The 23,197-nt window shown below is 42.0% G+C and overlaps 2 protein-coding genes across 3 annotated transcripts in view; one reads left to right on the top strand and one right to left on the bottom strand.

The window, feature by feature from the left end:
* The window catches only part of LOC132562555 (homeobox protein cut-like 1), a 116,184-nt gene extending 111,321 nt beyond the window's left edge, over nt 1-4,863 (bottom strand). The window contains exon 1 of the mRNA XM_060227302.1: nt 4,801-4,863. Coding sequence (XP_060083285.1) covers nt 4,801-4,863 — 63 coding nt within the window. The remainder of the gene's footprint in view (nt 1-4,800) is intronic.
* Nucleotides 4,864-5,108: 245 nt separating this feature from the next.
* LOC132562549 (nucleoporin 88-like) overlaps nt 5,109-23,197 on the top strand; it is an 82,994-nt gene continuing 64,905 nt past the window's right edge. For both annotated transcript variants that reach the window (XM_060227295.1, XM_060227294.1), the window contains exons 1-3: nt 5,109-5,342; nt 17,612-17,781; nt 18,087-18,212. In XM_060227295.1, the coding sequence (XP_060083278.1) occupies nt 5,109-5,342; nt 17,612-17,781; nt 18,087-18,212 (530 nt within the window). The remainder of the gene's footprint in view (nt 5,343-17,611; nt 17,782-18,086; nt 18,213-23,197) is intronic.

The raw sequence follows: 23,197 nt of genomic DNA, 5'->3' as shown, positions 1-23,197 counted from the left end.
CTCCTGCTCCAGCTGTAAGAATACACCTTTTATAAAATAAACATGGTTCTTTGTGTAAGAACAATGCTGTAATTCAGTGTTACCATCTGTAACTAGGTGCTATGTGTAAGAACAATGCTGTAATTCAGTGTTACCATCTGTAACTAGGTGCTATGTGTAAGAACAATGCTGTAATTCAGTGTTACCATCTGTAACTAGGTGCTATGTGTAAGAACAATGCTGTAATTCAGTGTTACCATCTGTAACTAGGTGCTATGTGTAAGAACAATGCCGTAATTCAGTGTTACCATCTGTAACTAGGTGCTATGTGTAAGAACAATGCTGTAATTCAGTGTTACCATCTGTAACTAGGTTCTTGTTTAAAAACTAGAACATTTTTCCTCAATTGAAATTTTGAGTCTGACTTGTGATTACAATGATCAGTATCAGTACAGAAGGTGGCCATATTTTAGCCGAGTTTTAAGATACAGATCCTGTCTAAAAGCCATCTTATCTACATCTGCTGCTGGAGTTAATGCATAGGTTTGATACAATGCAAAATATCCATATGAAATACACTATTAAAACATTTGATGAAACACAGATTTTTATTTTATTTTTGGAATAAAAAATGCAGCAAGAAAAACTAGGTAAATAACTATACAACTATGTACAAACATATTGTCAAATTCTTTCTTTTCCATTAATTCAAAAAAAAAAGAAGAAAAAACAGACTGGGAGATCAAAATGGAGATATACATGTTCATTGGCTATAATTCTTTGGGAACAGCATCCATGTATCTTTGACAGATATAGAAAACCATTATGTATGTGTGTGTATCTAGCTGTTAGAGTGGTGATACAAGCCAGACAGGAAATACTAGGTTGTATGGTTGTGATGGTATACAGACACGCTGGCACAGCCCAATAGCCTTCGTCAATAAATCAATAGGTCCCTTCTACAATAGTGTTTACACAAACACAAGTTATTGATTACCAATGATTTTAGTATAATCAATATTCCAATACTTAATATCACTATTATTCAGCATTTCTCCTTTATCGACCCTCAGCCAAAGGTACTTTTTTTTTTAATACCCTTCCCTAATCCAAAACCAATCACACCATCAAAATTATATTTGATAAAATTAAATCAAATTTTCATACCAATTTTGCTGCTAATTACAACTAAAATTCAGTTTGATATGATCAATATTTCAGGTTTACGTCCATTTTTTTCCTGCACTGCAATTGTTTTATTATCAAATGTGAAATTAAACTAGAAGGCACAACTCTACATAAATCTTCCTCAACTTCAAGAGAAAAAATGCTCGAATTTTGAAATATCAAGCAATATATGTTTTTACATCAAGAAATATGGTAATTATTGATTTCTGAGTGTAGAGATTATACGTGTAGATCAATATTGCTTACCACCAATACACAGTCAGCTATGTGTGTACTTACAGTCATTAGTGTTGGGCTAAATCAGCAAATTATTTTGACAAGTGGAAATATTGTTTTAAGATGTTTGCAACATTTAATACCAAAGTGAACATGTTCACATGATGTGCTGGTGGAGTTTGACTACCTGGGTCAGTAGTACTGAAATACATACAGACAGCATCATAAGAACAGTTGAATCTATATTTATGAGGAAAATGCTAATTTTCTGTAAATTTCAAGTTGTTTCTTTCAATAATTGAATGAAAACAACATGTCCATTTCACTTTTGTACCAGAATATTTTGTTTCCTACTGAGACTCATGCTAAATTCTATACACATGCCGGTAAATAAAAATTAGCAGAAAGTGAACTATATGTAAAGTATACTTCTTATAGCAGTGATACTCCTGCAGTAACTGTTGATGGTATCCAGCATAAACAATGTTTCCCATTTCTTTCCCCACCCCCCTCTTTCCCCCCACCCCCCTCTTTCCCTCTTTCAAAAACAAAAGATGGGAGCAGAATAGGTAACATCATTACAGCTTTTTCAAAACAAATTGTTGTGTAGCTGTCAATTAATTACACACATTGATCAACTTCTGATGCAAATATAAACAGATATAGAGCACATTTCTGAAATCAATATTCACTGGTACTTCATGTAAATAAAGTCCTTTTCAACTGATGATACAAATTGGTGAATAATTATATAATATTAAAAGGTTGTATTGAAATCCATTTCTGAAATCAATATTTGTCACTAATCAATAACTGTTTAAGTACATACATGGTTTATTTCCAAACTTTTGTATTAAAAACAGGCCTCTATTTCTTTATACTTTCTTCATCAATCAAGCTTTGTTTTTAAAATCTTAAAATGGAATATCAGCTATATTTAATATCTACTGTAGCTTGTCAAAGGAATTATGTCCTTGAACACTAACAGACATCTTTATAAAAAGTTGTTTTTTTTCAGTAAAACTTGTTTCATACTTTAGTCCTGAATAGTGGATGACATTCCAGATATCTTTAGTCCTGAATAGTGGATGACATTCCAGATATCTTTAGTCCTGAATAGTGGATGACATTCCAGATATCTTTAGTCCTGAATAGTGGATGACATTCCAGATATCTTTAGTCCTGAATAGTGGATGACATTCCAGATATCTTTAGTCCTGAATAGTGGATGACATTCCAGATATCTTTAGTCCTGAATAGTGGATGACATTCCAGATATCTTTAGTCCTGAATAGTGGATGACATTCCAGATATCTTTAGTCCTGAATAGTGGATGACATTCCAGATATCTTTAGTCCTGAATAGTGGATGACATTCCAGATATCTTTATTCCTGAATAGTGGATGACATTCCAGATATCTTTATTCCTGAATAGTGGATGACATTCCAGATATCTTTATTCCTGAATAGTGGATGACATTCCAGATATCTTTCCCTACAAATTTTCATTTTTATTCCTCATGTGTTCAAAAAGACCATCACACTTTCAACTTCTGATAAAAACTTTTGTCCAAGAATTTTCAATTTACCAAGGTAAGTACACTGCCAATATTAGCTATACTATTATTACATACTTGTAACTTAAGACACTTTGGTTATCTGTTTTTTTTCTACATTAATGATTTTTGAAAATCAATAAATGCTGTTACACAAAATTTGTCAAGAATCATCTAAACTAACCAGCATCAAATCTTGAATAATTAAAATCAATATGGATGTATGAAAAATCTGTATTTGCCTACATCTAGCAGGAGCTGATCTACTCTGCGGCATCGATCAATACAGGCACCATATATTCCTCATATGCAATTTGAAATTGGTGGCCCCTCATGACACGCTGGTGGATCAATACACCACTAATCAATAATTCTAACCCAATTTGTTCTCCTAACAAATTTAGATCATGATTAATGGCAAGGAGAAAGACATTTCAAAAGAGAAATAAAATCAATAACAGCATTGTCATAAAAAGAAAATATTGATTTTTGCATGTGAGCATGTCTGTGTAGCGACATCCTTCTATGTTACCATGCTGGTACAGTATTTTGTCTGTAGACAGAACACAGTATATATAAAGACCCTACAGAAGTCATCTCTAGTCTCCTGTCAATATATTTTTCACAGTTGTCGCTGCTATACCAAAACAATCAACACATGCAAGGAAACAGTAAAACTAATCACCTCATCAAAATATTTCCTAAATGAATTTAAATATATATCGATTGGAAAACAAATTTGATTTATATTTTTGTATTAAATTGATAAATCATTTTATGCAATCATTGGTGGAAAAAGAATTTTGTCAGTGCAAAATATTAATGATAATCTTAATCATTTAAAAGTGATAAAGATACACAACACTTTTTTTCCTTTAAATTATTAATTCAGTTAATATATAATTATATATATCATGATGTAATGAATAAAATTATATGCCTATGAAGTCACTTCATGTATCAAATGACCTCATCTTTTCCAGATGTCACATTTTCAATATAAATGTATTTTTCCCAAGAAACCTCAATATGGTTTCATTATTTGTATTCTTTGATTCATGACATTTTTTTAGATAAATTAACATGATATCTCAGTCAAGAAATTGGGAGAACACTTTTATATTTCATTTGTCGGCTGGGTTTCCGTTTCAAATCATAACTATCATTTGTACATGAATCTGTTCATAAATCAACACAAAATAATCAAACTATCACTACTCTACAAAAATATGACAAAGCCCGTATCAACAAAGTTGCACACGGACATGTTAAGTTCAATACACAACAAAGTTTCACCGTCTGAAAATGTATTGTACTTCGTTCTGTTTACATATTATTTAAAGGTCCTAAAACCCAAACAAATCATGGCCTCGTTTCACTGCCGGTAAATGACATGACTCGACCTAATCTCTGTATGTACCCATATAGACAGACCAAGTTTCGCCCTAGCTCGCTTCGCGCCCGATTAATTCCACACAGAGCAGCCATCCTCATCCCCAATTGTCTGACTTCAACATGTTCCGATGTTGTCAGTTGAACAGACGATCGTCAACCTGAAACTTTTCTAACTTTTACACTCCAGAGTTGCTTACGAAATAAACCGATTTGTTTCATTACGAGTTTTATGGAGACAAAAGAAAGTCTGCTTCAGCTGCAAAGCATGATCACTCCGCCATATTGATCTATTGCTGATAGCCTAATACACTATAGTCAATAGTCAGTAGGTTGAAGCAGAAAGTTGGATAAAGTAGCGCATAACTTCAGATCTCAGACAAAACACATCTATCTAGAGTCTCTAATACATTTTATAATGTTGTTTTGATAAGAAGTTAGCTACAAATTAAAGGAAAATTAAAGTTACCTGCAGTTCCTGTAAATCGAAGTCTTTCCAATACTGACACATCGACTGCACTCCCGCAGCCATCTTGAACGGGATTATAGCCCCGATCGATTGATCACATGACTGGCCGAAATCGAAGATACTCTCTAACTGTGTGTATTAATTACCATATAACTCATTTGATGTGCTGAGCCCTATAAATAAGTATTAAATCACAATAGTAAGTAGTATCTTCCAGAGTATTTTAAACTACATCGTATCACAGAAAAGTACCAACAGCAGCATTGTCAGGTAATCGTTGATGAAGCCTTTCGAGGCTACGTTTCAAGATGGCGGGTGTTGACAATTGGCGCACATGTTTGAATGATCAGCCGTTTTGTAAACAACTGCGTGAAAATAATGCCAAGGATTCGGGACAGAAACGCTACAGTACATCAAAGGGTCTTACAGCTATCCAGGGCGGCGATCTATATGTCTGGGATAGCTTTTCATGTCACCTCGTCTTTTACAATCTAAAGAATCTTCTGCCTGAGTGTGCAGATCGAGAGAGGAATCAGGCACAGGTATTGACTCCGAAGTTCTCGTCAGATTGATATCACAGCACTGAAACGTTTATATCATCAACCCGAAAAAATGCAGCTCAATATAATGGAAATAAGTCTCATATAGTGGCACGCTTCTTGATGTTTGTCAAAACTCCCCTCCCCCTGCAATACACTAAACAGCAAGGGAAAATGAAAGTTGATGTGATAAAGCGATACACACGATGACCTAACTGCATTTACATATCTCTTGTAATAAGAAGGAAGATGCGCAATATAGTACAATTGAATAGACTCCTCTTATAAACTTGGATGAAATTGATATACTGACTTGGGTGCTGCAACTAGCCAATTATCTAATTAAATGAAGGGTCAAAAATTTAAATTTGAAAATGCAATCAGGCCATTAAGAAGAGCTTAACATGGATTGCAGATAAGATAGATATTCATCATACATGGAAAATAGTAAACTTCTGTTGAGTCAAAACCAGTCGGTCTTTGCAAAATGGATTTAAATACTCTCCTGATCCAGTCAAAATAAAGTACTTACAAAGTTATTGTCCTAGTGGAAATAGGCAGCTCTTCTCCACGTCAAAATAGGTAAATCTGCTCCATATCAAAATAGGTTATTCTCCTCCATGTCAAGATAGGTAACTCTGCTCCATATCAAAATAGGTAACTGCTCATTGTCAAAATAGGTTACTCTGCTCTGCATCATCATAGGTAACTTTGCTTCACGTCAAAATAGGTAACTTTGCTTCATGTCAGTTGGTTACTCTGCTACATGTCAAAATATGGAACTCTGCTCCCTGTCAATATAGGCAACTTTGCTCCATGTCAGTAGGTAACTCTGCTGCATGTCAAAATGGGTAACGCTGCTCAATGTCAAAATGGGTAACTCTGCTCTATTTCAAAGAAGGTAACTTTGCACCTTGTCAAAATAGGTAACTGTTCTGTGTCAAAATAGGTAACTGCTCATTGTCATGATAGGCTACTCATCATGGGTAAATTTGCTTCACGTCAAAATAGATAACTCCCAACTTTTGTATCACAGTTGATGTTTAAACAGATACATTACTTGTGATGTTAGGTTTATAGTTTTATCATTAACAGTTCAGGAATAAAACTGTAGAGGTAATGAAGAAAGTCTTACAAGTTTTAGATCAGATTAACAACCAGAGACTTGGGATAGTATAGGTCTCATCATCTTATCTTCACATATTTCAGAAATCTCGAACCAAAAATTCTATACATGTGACAGAATTTGCATGAATCTTTCCCGTTAAAAGCAGCCTTTATTTATTCTGAGAAATAATGGGTACAAAACAAAGGGAGGAAAAACCTATAGGGTATATATATATATACACAATCGCTGACTGCATAGTCAGTGCAAATTGAATACATTTTTCGGTAAACATGATTTGGAACCTGTATGAAATGTTAATACACAGTAATTAGATAAAATATGAAATTCTTTGTCATCATCACTTATGTGGGCCACCGTCAATGCTTCACTTGCTAATGATAGTTTATTGTTCATTGGCACTCCGTTCACATCGGTGGATTGGATTTTCGGGAGCTAAAGCTGTTCTCATGTTGTTTAATTTCTGCCATGTCGTATGCCAAATGATTCTGGCAGACAAATATCATTCATCTATATGTCATAATGGAGATTAATTATTTTATGTTGTTTCTCGATGATTAAGGCTCTATGCCACATTACACAAAGTTATCTCCCTTCATTAACCTCCTAAATTTATTTTATAAGTAATTAAACTTAAGATGAAATAGATTTTTAGCTACTTCTGTGCTTAACTGAATATATGTCATTTAATCATTTCATATGATGGTGAAATTGAAATCCTGATCACATTATCAGAAGATTCTGTTGTGTTTTCCTTTTTTTGTGATATTATAGATTCATAACCTGGAGTCTGATGTCTGATACTTTAGACAAAGTCTTATGGTGACCTATTGCAATCATCTTTGTCCGGCACCATGTGTCCTTAAACAATTTAAACATTTTTGACTTCTTCTCAAAAATCCCTGAACCAATTTCAATGAAATTTTGCAGAAACCTTGCCTGGCCTAGAATAAACCAAAATAGTGAGTTATCTGGTCCCCACCAAATGGGCCTGAGGGGCAGGGCCAAAAGTGTCAAATTGACTCAGATTTCAAAAAATTTTCTTCTCAACACTCAGATAAGGTAAAATCAAATTAATGCTTTTATGGATAGAAGTATCTTAAGGCTCTTTACCAAAATTGTGAATTTTATGGCCCCAGGGTCACATTTCCCCATGGGGAAGGGTAAAGTTTACTCTAGTTTAAATAAGCAAAATAGATTTTGAGTATAATTAGTTTAATTTCAATAGAAAATATTTCAAACTTGGTTAGAAGTATGACTGAAGGATGATGGCTTGATAGTATGCACATTTTGATCCTGGCTGACCCCATGGGCTGACAGATGGGGCTGAAAGGGGTCAAATTGACTCAGATTAAAAAAAAAATCAGCGCCCAGATATGGTAGAATCAAATGCTCTTCCTGGATTGAAGCATCATAATGTGCTTTACCAAAATTTGAATTTCATGGCACGAAGGGTCTCACATTTCCCCTCTGAGAGGGGGTAAAGTTTACTTTAGTTTATATAGGCAAAATAGATTTTGAGCATAAATTGTTTAATTTCCAAAGGAAGTATAGAGGCGAAATAGATTTTGAACATAAATGTTTAATTGTGAGCAAGGGATGACAACTAGATGTTATGCATGTATAGATCCTGACTGACCCCCAGGAGCTGATGGGCAGGGCCAAAAAGGGTCAAATTGACTTAAATTTCAAAAAAAAATTTCCCAACACCCACATATGGTAAAATCAAATGCTCTTCATGGATGGAACTGTCTAAGAGTGCTTTAATTACCAACATTGGTCTCAGATTTCTTATTGGGGAGGAGGTTAACTTTACTATAATTTTTTTTTTCAGCAGAACATTGTTTATTTCCCACTGAAGATAAAATTGTAAGATTTATCAGTATAGGATGACAGTTTTGATGGTATGTAGGTATTGACACTGGCTTACTATCATCAATATCACAATTTCTTTTTCACTTGAAAGCTACTTCACCTTTTGTCTTTATACACAATATATCTTATTATTCATGATAATTTCCAAGCTTCATGTACAGATCATATAAATTCAATACTTTGTCTGATTCTAAATTTATATATGATTTGTATTTTATACAATTTAGGATAAAGGATTATTTTTTCTGTAAAATTATGAAAAATAATAGGGTCTATATATAAATCACCAAAGAAAACAGATCAAGGAAGGCATCCCCAACACACCAACCACCACCTCATCACCACCTCATCACCATCTCAACCTTGACATCCCCAACACACCAACCACCACCTCATCACCACCTCATCACCATCTCAACCTTGACATCCCCAACACACCAACCACCACCTCATCACCACCTCATCACCATCTCAACCTTGACATCCCCAACACACCAACCACCACCTCATCACCACCTCATCACCATCTCAACCTTGACATCCCCAACACACCAACCACCACCTCATCACCACCTCATCACCACCTCAACCTTCACATCCCCAACACACCAACCACCACCTCATCACCACCCCATCAACACCTCAACCTTCACATCCCCAACAAACCAATCACCACCTCATCACCACCTCAATCTTCACATCCCCAATACACCAACCACCACCTCATCACCACCTCATCACCATCTCAACCTTGACATCCCCAACACACCAACCACACCTCATCACCACCTCATCACCACCTCAACCTTCACATCCCCAACACACAAAACACCACTTCATCACCACCTCATCACCATCTCAACCTTCACCTCCCAAATACACCAACCACCACCTCATCACCATCTCAACCTTCACATCCCCAACACACCAACCACCACCTCATCACCACTTCATCACCACCTCAACCTTCATATCCCCAACACACCAACCACCACTTCATCACCATCTTAACCTTCACATCCCCAACACACCAACCACCACCTCACACAACCAACCACCACCTCATCACCACCTCATTACCACCTCAACCTTCACATTCCCAACACAACAACCATCACCTCAACTTTCACATCCCCAACACACCAACCATCACCTCATTACCACCTCATTACCACCTCATCACCACCTCAACCTTCACATCCCCAACACACCAACCACCACCTCATCACCACTTCATCACCACCTCAACCTTCATATCCCCAACACACCAACCACCACTTCATCACCATCTTAACCTTCACATCCCCAACACACCAACCACCACCTCACCACCTCAACCTCAACATCACCTCAACCTTCACATCCCCAACACACCAACCACCACCTCATCACCACCTCATTACCACCTCAACCTTCACATTCCCAACACAACAACCATCACCTCAACTTTCACATCCCCAACACACCAACCATCACCTCATTACCACCTCATCACCACCTCAACCTTCACATCCCCAACACACCAACCACCACCTCATCACCACCTCAACCTTCATATCCCCAACACAACAACCATCAACTCATCACCACCTCAACCTTTACATCCCCAACACACCAACCACCACTTCATCACCATCTTAACCTTCACATCCCCAACACACTAACCACCACCTCATTACCACCTCAACCTTCACATCCCCAACACACCAACCACAACCTCATCACCACCTCATCACCACCTCAACCTTCACATCCCCAACACACCAACCACCACCTCATCACCACCTCATCACCACCTTAACCTTCACATCCCCAACACACCAACCACAACCTCATCACCACCTCATCATCACCTCAACCTTCACATCCCCAACAAACCAACCACAACCTCATCCCCACCTCATCACCACCTCAACCTTCACATCCCCAACAAACCAACCACCACCTCCTCACCACCTCATCACCACCTCATCACCACCTCAACCTTCACATCCCCAACAAACCAACCACCACCTCATCACCACCTCATCACCACCTCAACCTTCACATCCCCAACACACCAACCACCACCTCATCACCACCTCAACACCATCTCAACCTTCACATCCCCAACACACCAACCACCACCTCATCACCACCTCAACCTTCATATTCCCAACACAACAACCACCACCTCATCACCACCTCAACCTTTACATCCCCAACACACCAACCACCACTTCATCACCATCTTAACCTTCACATCCCCAACACACTAACCACCACCTCATTACCACCTCAACCTTCACATCCCCAACACACCAACCACCACCTCATCACCACCTCATCACCACCTTAAACTTCACATCCCCAACACACCAACCACAACCTCATCACCACCTCATCACCACCTCAACCTTCACATCCCCAACACACCAACCACCACCTCATCACCACCTTAACCTTCACATCCCCAACACACCAACCACAACCTCATCACCACCTCATCACCACCTCAACCTTCACATCCCCAACACACCAACCATCACCTCATCACCACCTCAACCTTCACATCCCCAACACACCAACCACAACCTCATCACCACCTCAACACCACCTCAAACTTCACATCCCCAATACACCAACCACCACCTCATCACCATCTCAACCTTCACATCCCCAACACACCAACCACCACCTCATCACCACCTCATCACCACCTCATCACCACCTCAACCTTCACATCCCCAACACACCAACCACCACCTCATCACCACCTCATGACCATCTCAACCATCACATCCCAAACACACCAACCATCACCTCATCACCACCTCAACCTTCACATCCCCAACACACCAACCACCACCTCATCACCACCTCAACACCACCTCAACCTTCACATCCCCAACACACCAACCACCACCTCATCATCACCTCATTACCACCTCAACCTTCACATCCCCAACACAACAACCATCACCTCATCACCACCTCAACCTTCACATCCCCAACACACCAACCACAACCTCATCACCACCTCATCACCACCTCAACCTTCACATCCCCAACACACCAACCACCACCTCATCACCACCTCATCACCACCTTAACCTTCACATCCCCAACACACCAACCACAACCTCATCACCACCTCATCACCACCTCAACCTTCACATCCCCAACACACCAACCACCACCTCATCACCACCTTAACCTTCACATCCCCAACACACCAACCACAACCTCATCACCACCTCATCACCACCTCAACCTTCACATCCCCAACACACCAACCATCACCTCATCACCACCTCAACCTTCACATCCCCAACACACCAACCACAACCTCATCACCACCTCAACACCACCTCAACCTTCACATCCCCAACACACTAACCACCACCTCATTACCACCTCAACCCCCACATCCCCAACACACCAACCACCACCTCATCACCACCTTAACCTTCACATCCCCAACACACCAACCACAACCTCATCACCACCTCATCACCACCTCAACCTTCACATCCCCAACACACCAACCACCACCTCATCACCACCTTAACCTTCACATCCCCAACACACCAACCACAACCTCATCACCACTTCAGCACCACCTCAACCTTCACATCCCCAACACACCAACCATCACCTCATCACCACCTCAACCTTCACATCCCCAACACACCAACCACACTTCATCACAACCTCATGACCATCTCAACCTTCACATCCCCAACACACCAACCACCACTTCATCACCATCTTAACCTTCACATCCCCAACAAACCAACCACCACCTCATCCCTACTTCATCACCATCTCAACCTTCACATCCCCAACACACCAACCACCACCTCATCGCCACCTCAACCTTCACATCCCCAACACACCAACCACCACCTCATCACCACCTCAACCTTCGCATCACCAACACACCAACCACCACCTCATCACCACCTCAACCTTCACATCCCCAACACACCAACCACCACCTCATCACCACCTCAACCTTCACATCCCCAACACACCAACCACCACCTCATCACCACCTCAACCTTCACATCCCCAACACACCAACCACCACCTCATCACCACCTCAACCTCGTAACCTCAACTCCAACCTTCACCCCACCATCTCCCAAATCATCACCCCACCACCACCCATCACATCCCCAACACCACCACACCATCACCCCCACACCATCACCCCACCATCACCCCACCATCACCCCACCATCATCACCCTATCATCACCCCATCATCACCCCACCACCACCCCATCGTCACCCCACCACCACCACCACCCCATCATCACCCAACCACCACCCCACCATCACCCTGCCACCACCCCACCATCACCCTACCATCACCGCACCATCACCCCACCCTCATCCCATCATCACCAAACCATCACCCCACCACCACCCCACCATCACCTCACCACCACCCCACCATCACCCCACCATCACCCCACCACCACCACACCATCACCCCACCATCACCCCATCATCACCCCACCATCACCTCACCACCACCCCACCATCACCCCACCACCACCACCCCATCATCACCCAACCACCACCACACCATCACCCCACCATCACCCCACCATCACCCCACCACCACCCCACTATCACCCCACCACCACCCTATCATCACCACCCCATTTTCACCCCACCACCACCCCACCATCACCCCACCACCACCACATCATCACCCCACTACCACCACCCCATCATCACCCAACCACCACCACACCATCACCCCACCATCACCCCACCACCACCCCACTATCACCCCACCACCACCCCATCATCACCACCCCATTTTCACCACCCCACCATCACTCCACCACCACCACACCATCACACCACCATCACCCCATCATCACCAAACCATCACCCCACCACCACCCCACCATCACCTCACCACCACCCCACCATCACCCCACCACCACATCATCACCCCACCACAACCACCCCACAACCACCCCACCATCACCCCACCATCACCCCACCACAACCCCATCATCACCACCCCACCGTCACCCCAAAACCACACCACCGTTACTCCACCACCACCCCATCGTCACCCCACCACCACCCCACCATCACTCCATCACCACCACCCCACCCTCACCCCACCCTCACCCCACCCTCACCCCACCCTCACCCCACCCTCACCCCACCCTCACCCCACCACCACCCCATCATCACCACCCCACGATCACCCCATCATCACCCCACCACCACCCCGCCATCGCCCCATCACCCCACCACCACCACTCCACCACCACCCCACCATCACCCCTCCACCACCACACCATCACCCCACCATCACCCCATCATCACCAAACCATCACCCCACCACCACCCCACCATCACCTCACCACCACCCCACCATCACACCATCACCCCACCATCACCCCATCACCACCACCCCACCCTCACCCCACCCTCACCCCACCACCACCCCATCATCACCACCCCACGATCACCCCATCATCACCCCACCACCACCCCACCATCGCCCCATCACCCCACCACCACCACTCCACCACCACCCCACCATCACCCCACTATCACCCCACCATCACCCCATCACCCCTCTATCACCCCATCATCACTCCATCACCCCATCACTCCATCACCCCATCACCCCTCTATCACCCCATCATCACTCCATCACCCCATCACTCCATCACCCCATCACCCCACCACCCCACCACCCCATCATCACTCCATCACCCCATCACCCCATCACTCCATCACCCCATCACCCCACCACCCCATCATCACTCCATCACCCCATCACCCCACCACCCCATCACCCCATCACCCCACCACCCCACCACCCCATCATCACTCCATCACCCCATCACCCCACCACCCCATCACCCCATCACCCCACCACCCCATCACCCCACCACCCCATCACCCCATCACCCCATCATCACCCCACCCCCACCACCCCATCATCACCCCACCACCCCATCACCCCATCACCCCACCACCCCACCACCCCACCACCCCATCATCACTCCATCACCCCATCACCCCACCACCCCACCACCCCACCACACCCTCCACCACCCCACCACCCCACCACCCCACCACCCCACCACCCCATCATCACTCCATCACTCCATCACCCCATCCACCCCACCACCCCATCACCCCATCACCCCATCACCCCATCACCCCACCACCCCACCACCCCACCACCCCATCATCACCCCACCACCCCATCACCCCATCACCCCACCACCCCATCACCCCATCACCCCACCACCCAGGTTTTGTCAGTGATCTTTACTAGCACATTGTTGTAAATTAAATCTAACACCTTTGGATCATCATTCAGTGATTAATTGATTAGTGCAGTCATTAATTTTACTTGTATATATTGACATCTCTTTAGTGGTTGATAAAAAATATAATGATATAAAAATTCTCAAAAAAAATAGTTACATCAGGTAAGGAGTGTTAAATTACATTTGACTTTTATGAAATTTGAACTTGATGAAGCTAAACAGTTTTGTTATGCCCCCGCCATTTATGGCCAGGGGCATATAGCGTTGCCCATGTCCGTCCGTCCCGTCCCGTCCCGTCCCATCGCGTCCCGTCCCAAATCAGTATATACCACCTAACAACTTCATTCGGAAGGCAATTTTCATGAAACTTCATACAAATATCAAGTATGGAAAGACCTCATGCAGTGTTGAATTTCTCTGCATTCTAAAAAAAGATGGCCACCAGGGGGAGATAACTCAAAAAAGAGGAACATCATCTTATTTCTACATAATTTGGTACTTGTGGGTTTTAAGGCATAAGGAACTAATATACTCCCTCATTTTTTCCAGAGAACAAAATTCCAAATTCATGTACGTTAAATCAACTTGTCAATTTAAGTATGAAACTTAAGTTGTACATAGTTGCATACAAATTAACAAAATTATCTCTTTCGGACCTTTCACATGGGGGGGGGGGGGGGGGCATTCATGTCTTACAGACATTTTCTAGTAATCAACTAAAAGCCATTCATTACAACTGTTATACAGATTAGATTTAACTGGACTCCTACATAGCCTGAGGGGATTTGTAGTAGTGGGCAAAGGGAGGTAATTAAGTACGATACAAAATATCTTGAGGTGACAAAATTTTTATGTTTAGTTCAGGCTTTATGGAAAAAGTGCATTGTTTTCTCATTTGATGTAGAAATTGGATCAATTCATGATTGGTTTGGCTATTTCGAGGAGCGATCTTTGTATATGTAAGGAGTGAGGCCATATTGTGAATTATGCCCGAATGAGATAAATAGGGCCCACCTTTCTTAATACTAAAACGGCAATGATGTGTATCACATGAAGGAAGTGAATTACAAAATGTATTCTATCAGCTGTATATCTTCTTTAAAGTGTGTTAATAATGAATTTTAAAAAAGATGATTTACAAAAAAAAAATGGATAAAAAGTTAGTGCTGTTGCTATTTTTGCAAGAAAAGATAAACAATGTTTAGATACAGTTGTGCTCTGATGTGTCGGGGAAGATGAAGCTATGACCTGAGAATTTGGTATTTCATAGACAGATTAATCGTTGTCATTAGTGTGTGTGAAAATTTTCTTACAAATTTATGCTGTTATTCTACTATTGACAAGTGTGACAGATATGTAGCATTAGTTTCCAATTATTATTTGATGTATATTATCTTATACCCTCTGATGTTTATTGACAAAAGGGTCTTTTTGTCACCTTCATCAGACAAATGACTAGAGTGGAGCGTCCTACCACTGACATGCATAGTGTAGAAGATCGTAAGGAATTGACCACCTTTTCTGGCTGTGCTATAACTTGAAGCTGAATCTGTTTACCATCTCATCACACTATTTTCAAGGTTCATATGATACAGTTGGTTGACATATCCTTTTCTTTTTCCCCGATTTCCCTCAAACTTGTAAGGCTTGGAAGTATTTACATCAAATTATGTATTCCTAAATAGACTGTGACTTCACAATTTTAGGAAGAGTTACTCTCACTTTTTTTTTTTAGGTCATCTAACCTAAAGGATCATGATGACCTAAAGCCATTGTGCTTCATCTGGCGTTGTCCGCCGTGCGCAAACTTTTGATATTTCAAACTGCTTCTCAAATTCCATCAGTGGGATTGAGCTCCAACTTGCATGAAATGATCCTGAGATAGTCCTGACCAAGTGTTGTTATTTTGTGGTTTTTTCTAAAATCCAAGATGGCTGCCATGTTTAAAAACATATTTAAAACTTCTTCTCCAGTTCCACTGGTGCCATTGAGCTAAAAATTGGTGGAAATGTTAAGGAAAGGTAGCCAACAAAGTGTTGTTATTTTTCGATCTTGTCAAAACTTGAATATGGCAGTCAGGGAGGCTATTTGGTAACATGATTGCACAATCATGGTTTTCCTTTGCAACACCTATGTCACACTTATTCTCAAGTTTCATCTGTTGGATTAAGATCCAACTTTACTATAAAAAATAAGTAACACTTTTTACAGCTACCTACTCCTCACCAAAACTACCATCTGCATCATGGAAAACAGCTTCTTAGTAAGATTTCATTCGAAGTCATTTTTAACATTTTCATGTTGCCCAGATATCTCTTCCCTTAGTTTTCAACCAATTTCTTTGATACTTGGTAGGCTTGAAAACTACAGCAGAAGATTGTGCAAGGGTTTATCCAAACAGTTTTTATTAGCAGAAAAACATATTATTCCACAAGTAGTACACTGCCCTTCTGTATATAAACAAATTTCCCAATAAGAAAATATATTGAAAATGTTGGGAAATTTCTACAAAATAGGGGAAATGTTACCAAAAACAGTTCTAGTAAGTAAAAAAGGGCCAAGTGAGGTTATGCCACAGGGCAGCGTCTGTCCGTCCTGCGTCCATCATCTTTTCATTTAAACAACTTCTTCTGAAATACCAAAAGGCGTAGAGTTAACATATTTAACTGGAAGGTTCCTTTGATGAAGCCCAACAAAGTTTGCAAAAAGAAATGACCTGTATTCAAGGTCCTCTTATGGTGTCCTACAAAGTTTGCTTAAAGAAATGACCTTGACCAATCTTCAAGGTCACATGGGTCAAATGTGTTAAAACGTTTGAACATTTTTTTGCACATATCTGTAAAACTTGACATGCTTTAATTCATTGTTCTTCCACCCTGTGGTACTCTTGTTCTAAATTCTACTGATCATATTTTACTGAAAGCATGGCCACAGAACAGCTAAGACAAAACTCATCTTTTTATTTTGCAGATCCTTCTATGTTCCAATGCACCAAGGTTTGAAGTTGAATTCTTGACCTTTAACCTCACTGGTAGTCTTGTAGCCCTATGGGGAAAAGGTGGAATCACTGTTCTGGAACTCCCTAAACGCTGGGGGAGATATGCTGAACTGGAGGGGGGCAAACCCTCCATATCCTGCAAGTAAGTCACAGTAGTGAACATCTATTCACCTGTGGAGCACAAAGTCTGTGACTAAGTGGTCCTGATGGTTGTCATGTTTTGTACAGTTTTCTTGGTTGTTGTTAATGCTTGATTGACTAAAGAGAAATAACTTTGATCTCCATAATAGTTTGTGACATTACCTTTGTTATGGGAATTATCTGTGTATTTAAGAGCAATCAGATTGGAACTCTTATGTTGATTAAGCTAAACTGAAGTGACATATATCCTTATGTTTGTAATCTAGTATTATAATCCAACAAGTTTCCATGAATTTTTCATTGCAGATCTATTAGTATTGCCAGCCATTTCTTTGCCAGTCACAAAGGAGCAGGGCTTCAACAGGTTTTATGGCATCCTGGGAGTGAATCTGACACACACATGGCTTTTCTCACCTCGAATGGTATACTCAGGTAAGCAGAGAGGGCAAGGAGCTGTGACTTTCTCACCTCTTATGGTATACTCAGGTAAGCAGCGAGGGCAAGGAGCTGTGACTTTCTCATCTCTAATGGTATACTCAGGTAAGCAGCGAGGGCAAGGAGCTGTGACTTTCTCACCTCTAATGGTATACTCAGGTAAGCAGAGAGGGGAAGGAGGTGTGACTTTCTCACCTCTTATGGTATACTCAGGTAAGCAGCGAGGGCAAGGAGCTGTGACTTTCTCATCTCTAATGGTAAACTCAGGTAAGCAGAGAGGGCAAGGAGCTGTGACTTTCTCACCTCTAATGGTATACTCAGGTAAGCAGAGAGGGCAAGGAGCTGTGACTTTCTCACTTCTAATGGTATACTCAGGTAAGCAGCGAGGGCAAGGAGCTGTGACTTTCTCATCTCTAATGGTAAACTCAGGTAAGCAGAGAGGGCAAGGAGCTGTGACTTTCTCACCTCTAATGGTATACTCAGGTAAGCAGAGAGGGCAAGGAGCTGTGACTTTCTCACTTCTAATGGTATACTCAGGTAAGCAGCGAGGGCAAGGAGCTGTGACTTTCTCACCTCTAATGGTATACTCAGGTAAGCAGAGAGGGGAAGGAGCTGTGACTTTCTCACCTCTAATGGTATACTCAGGTATTTCTCTCGCCTAGAGAGCTTGAATATGTGATATGTTTATTGGTCTTATTGCTGAAAGGCTGGAAGACTAATGGTCAAACATCTGTTGATCATCCTTTTGAATCCTGCTTGTCAATATTGACTGATACTTCTCAATTCCTACTAACTTCCCTCACTGTCTACCACTCCATTTCTACTTCCTTCACTCTCTACCACTCCATTCCTACTTCCCGCACTCTCTACCACTCCATTCCTACTTCCCGCACTCTCTACCACTCCATTCCTACTTCCCTCACTCTCTACCACTCCAGTTCTGCTTTCCTCACTCTCTACCACTCCATACCTACTTCCCTCAATCTCTATAACTCCAGTTCTGCCTTCCTCACTCTCTACCACTATATTCCTACTTCCTGCACTCTCTATCACTCCTTACCTACTTCCCTCACTCTCTACCACTCCATACCTACTTCCCGCACTCTTTACCACTCAATTCCTACTTCCCTCACTCTCTACCACTCCATTCTTACTTCCCGCACTCTCTACCACTCAATTCCTACTTCCCTCACTCTTTACCACTCCATACCTACTTCCCGCACTCTCTACCACTCCATTCCTACTTCCCTCACTCTCTACCACTCCAGTTCTGCTTTCCTCACTCTCTACCACTCCATACCTACTTCCCTCACTCTCTACCACTCCATTCTTACTTCCCGCACTCTCTACCACTCAATTCCTACTTCCCTCACTCTCTACCACTCCATTATTACTTCCCGCACTCTCTACCACTCAATTCCTACTTCCCTCACTCTCTACCACTCCATACCTACTTCCCGCACTCTCTACCACTCCATTCCTACTTCCCTCACTCTCTACCACTCCAGTTCTGCTTTCCTCACTCTCTACCACTCCATACCTACTTCCCTCACTCTCTACCACTCCAGTTCTGCCTTCCTTACTTTCTACCACTCCATTCCTACTTCCCGCACTCTCTACCACTCCATTTCTACTTCCTTCACTCTTTACCACTCCATTCCTACTTCCCGCACTCTCTACCACTCCATTCCTACTTCCCTCACTCTCTACCACTCCAGTTCTGCTTTCCTCACTCTCTACCACTCCATACTACTTCCCTCCCTCTCTATAACTCCAGTTCTGCCTTCCTCAATCTCTACAACTCCATTTCTACTTCCCGCACTCTCTACCACTCCATACCTACTTCCCTCACTCTCTATCACTCCAGTTCTGCCTTCCTCTCTCTCTACCACTCCATTCCTACTTCCCGCACTCTCTACCACTCCATTCCTACTTCCTGCACTCTCTACCACTCCATTCCTACTTCCCGCACTCTCTACCACTCCATTCTTACTTCCCGCACTCTCTACCACTCCATTCCTACTTCCCGCACTCTCTACCACTCCATTTCTACTTCCTTCACTTTCTACCACTCCATTTCTATTTCCTTCACTCTCTACCACTCCATTTCTACTTCCTTCACTCTCTACCACTCCAGTTCTGCCTTCCTCACTCTCTACCACTCCATTCTTACTTCCCTCACTCTCTACCACTCCATTCCTACTTCCCTCACTCTCTACCACTCCATTCCTACTTCCCGCACTCTCTACCACTCCATACCTACTTCCCGCACTCTCTACCCCTCCATTCCTACTTCCCTCACTCTCTACCACTCCATTCCTACTTCCCGCACTATCTACCACTCCAATTCTACTTCCCTAACTCTCCCCTTTTCCATTTCTGCTTCCCTCACTGTCTCCCTCACCAATTCTACTGCCCTCACTCTCTCCTCTCCCTCACCATTTCTACTTCCCTCACTCTCTCCTCTCCCTCACCATTTCTACTTCCCTCACTCTCTCCTCTCCCTCTCCAATTCTACTGCCCTCACTCTCTCCTCTCCCTCACCATTTCTTCTTCCCTCACTCTCTCCTCTCCCTCACCATTTCTACTTCCCTCACTCTCTCCTCTCCCTCTCCTATTCTACTTCCCTCACTCTCTCCTTTCCCTTTCCATTTCTACTTCCCTCACTCTCTCCTCTCCCTCACCAATTCTACTTCCCTCACTCTCTCCTCTCCCTCACCAATTCTACTTCCCTAACTCTCCCCTTTTCCATTTCTGCTTCCCTCACTCTCTCCCTCACCAATTCTACCTCCCTCCTTCTCTCCCACTCCATGCCTTCTTCCCTCACTGTCTTTGCTCCATTTCTACTTCCTTCTTTCACATTCTCTCTATTCCTGCTTCAATAGAACTCTCATCCCATTCCTCAGTTCCTCACTCACTTCCAATGTATTCTTCCTCTGGTGGCTTTCTATCTTTCACTTGTAAAACTGACAAAAGAAATTCTTCCTTTCTTTCTGTGCAGTGATTGGTTGTAAGTGTGTATCTGTCACTGTTTGTCGTTTTATGTCTTGTTTCCACATCAGACAAATGAATATGTCCTATTTGTTTAATTATCACAATTAGGCCTGTTTTGTTTTGACATTATTTAGTGTAATAATTAACTCTTCATGAATAATTCATGTTTCCAGTTGACATAACTCTATATTTCCGGGCTGATTTCAACATTTCTTGAGCGATTTCCTCCAAAATTAATAGATTGTAGAGAAAATGTGTCATTTTTCAATTTTGGAAACTCATGGCTTTTCATAATTTCATGAAAGATCTATCTGTTAGTTGTCTAAAAGGATTTTCTTTTCAATTAATTGTCTATATGAAAATGAGTGATATTTGCAGTGTGAATGTCAACTTTCACTGGAGAAAATGAGCACTGCTATATTACGGGGGATAGTTAAATGTACTGCCTGGTAGTTCTTGTATTGCTTAGGTGACTTTTATTGAGGAAATAAGTCTGAATCTTTGAAATATATTACTGTTTTCTCTCATTGGTTTAGGGATTACAAGTCTGAAAAATCATATAGTTTCATTTTTGACATTTCAAAAAAAAAAATTTTTACCAGAACAAATCCATTTGCCACCAATTTGTTAGATCATTAGAAAGATTTGTCAAATTATGAGACAGTTAAACACATTTAGTCTTTGTTTTATACCCAAATTTCACAGCAGTTTGTGAATAGATGAATTAAAAAATATTCTGTTTTCTTTAAAATTGTGATGATTTCTTTATATTTTCTTCATTTTTGGAAAATAGTTTAATTTTTGCCTACGAGAAACAGCTTGTTTTTGTCTACAAGATACAGCCTGTTTTTGCCTATGAGAAACAGCCTTCATTGCTGGTCAGTATGTTTGTCAATACCTTCATTTCTGGTCAATTTGTTGGTCAGTGCCTTCATTGCTGGTCAGTATGTTGGTCAGTACCTTCATTGCTGGCAGTTTGTTGGTCAGTGCCTTCATTGCTGGTCAGTTTGTTGGTCAATACCTTCATTGCTGGTCAGTTTGTTGGTCAGTGCCTTCATTGCTGGTCAGTTTGTTGGTCAGTGCCTTCATTGCTGGTCAGTTTGTTGGTCAACACCTTCATTGCTGGTCAGTTTGTTGGTCAGTGCCTTCATTGCTGGTCAGTTTGTTGGTCAATACCTTCATTGCTGGTCAGTTTGTTGGTCAATACCTTCATTGCTGGTCAGTTTGTTGGTCAATACCTTCATTGCTGGTCAGTTTGTTGGTCAGTGCCTTCATTGCTGGTCAGTTTGTTGGTCATTGCCTTCATTGCTGGTCAGTTTGTTGGTCAACACCTTCATTGCTGGTCAGTTTGTTGGTCAGTGCCTTCATTGCTGGTCAGTTTGTTGGTCAACACCTTCATTGCTGGTCAGTTTGTTGGTCAGTGCCTTCATTGCTGGTCAGTTTGTTGGTCAATACCTTCATTGCTGGTCAGTTTGTTGGTCAATACCTTCATTGCTGGTCAGTTTGTTGGTCAATACCTTCATTGCTGGTCAGTTTGTTGGTCAGTGCCTTCATTGCTGGTCAGTTTGTTGGTCATTGCCTTCATTGCTGGTCAGTTTGTTGGTCAGTGCCTTCAGTGCTGGTCAGTTTGTTGGTCAGTGCCTTCATTGCTGGTCAGTTTGTTGGTCAATACCTTCATTGCTGGTCAGTTTCATGGTCATTGCCTTCATTGCTGGTCAGTTTGTTGGTCAATACCTTCATTGCTGGTCAGTTTGTTGGTCAGTGCCTTCATTGCTGGTCAGTTTGTTGGTCAACACCTTCATTGCTGGTCAGTTTGTTGGTCAGTGCCTTCATTGCTGGTCAGTTTGTTGGTCAATACCTTCATTGCTGGTCAGTTTGTTGGTCAATACCTTCATTGCTGGTCAGTTTGTTGGTCAATACCTTCATTGCTGGTCAGTTTGTTGGTCAGTGCCTTCATTGCTGGTCAGTTTGTTGGTCATTGCCTTCAT

The sequence above is a fragment of the Ylistrum balloti genome, unplaced genomic scaffold (genome assembly GCF_031769215.1).
Source record: "Ylistrum balloti isolate Yb309-2 unplaced genomic scaffold, AGI_CSIRO_Ybal_v1 Utg371446, whole genome shotgun sequence".
Taxonomy (NCBI): domain Eukaryota; kingdom Metazoa; phylum Mollusca; class Bivalvia; order Pectinida; family Pectinidae; genus Ylistrum; species Ylistrum balloti.
This window is presented reverse-complemented; position numbering and strand designations above follow the sequence as displayed.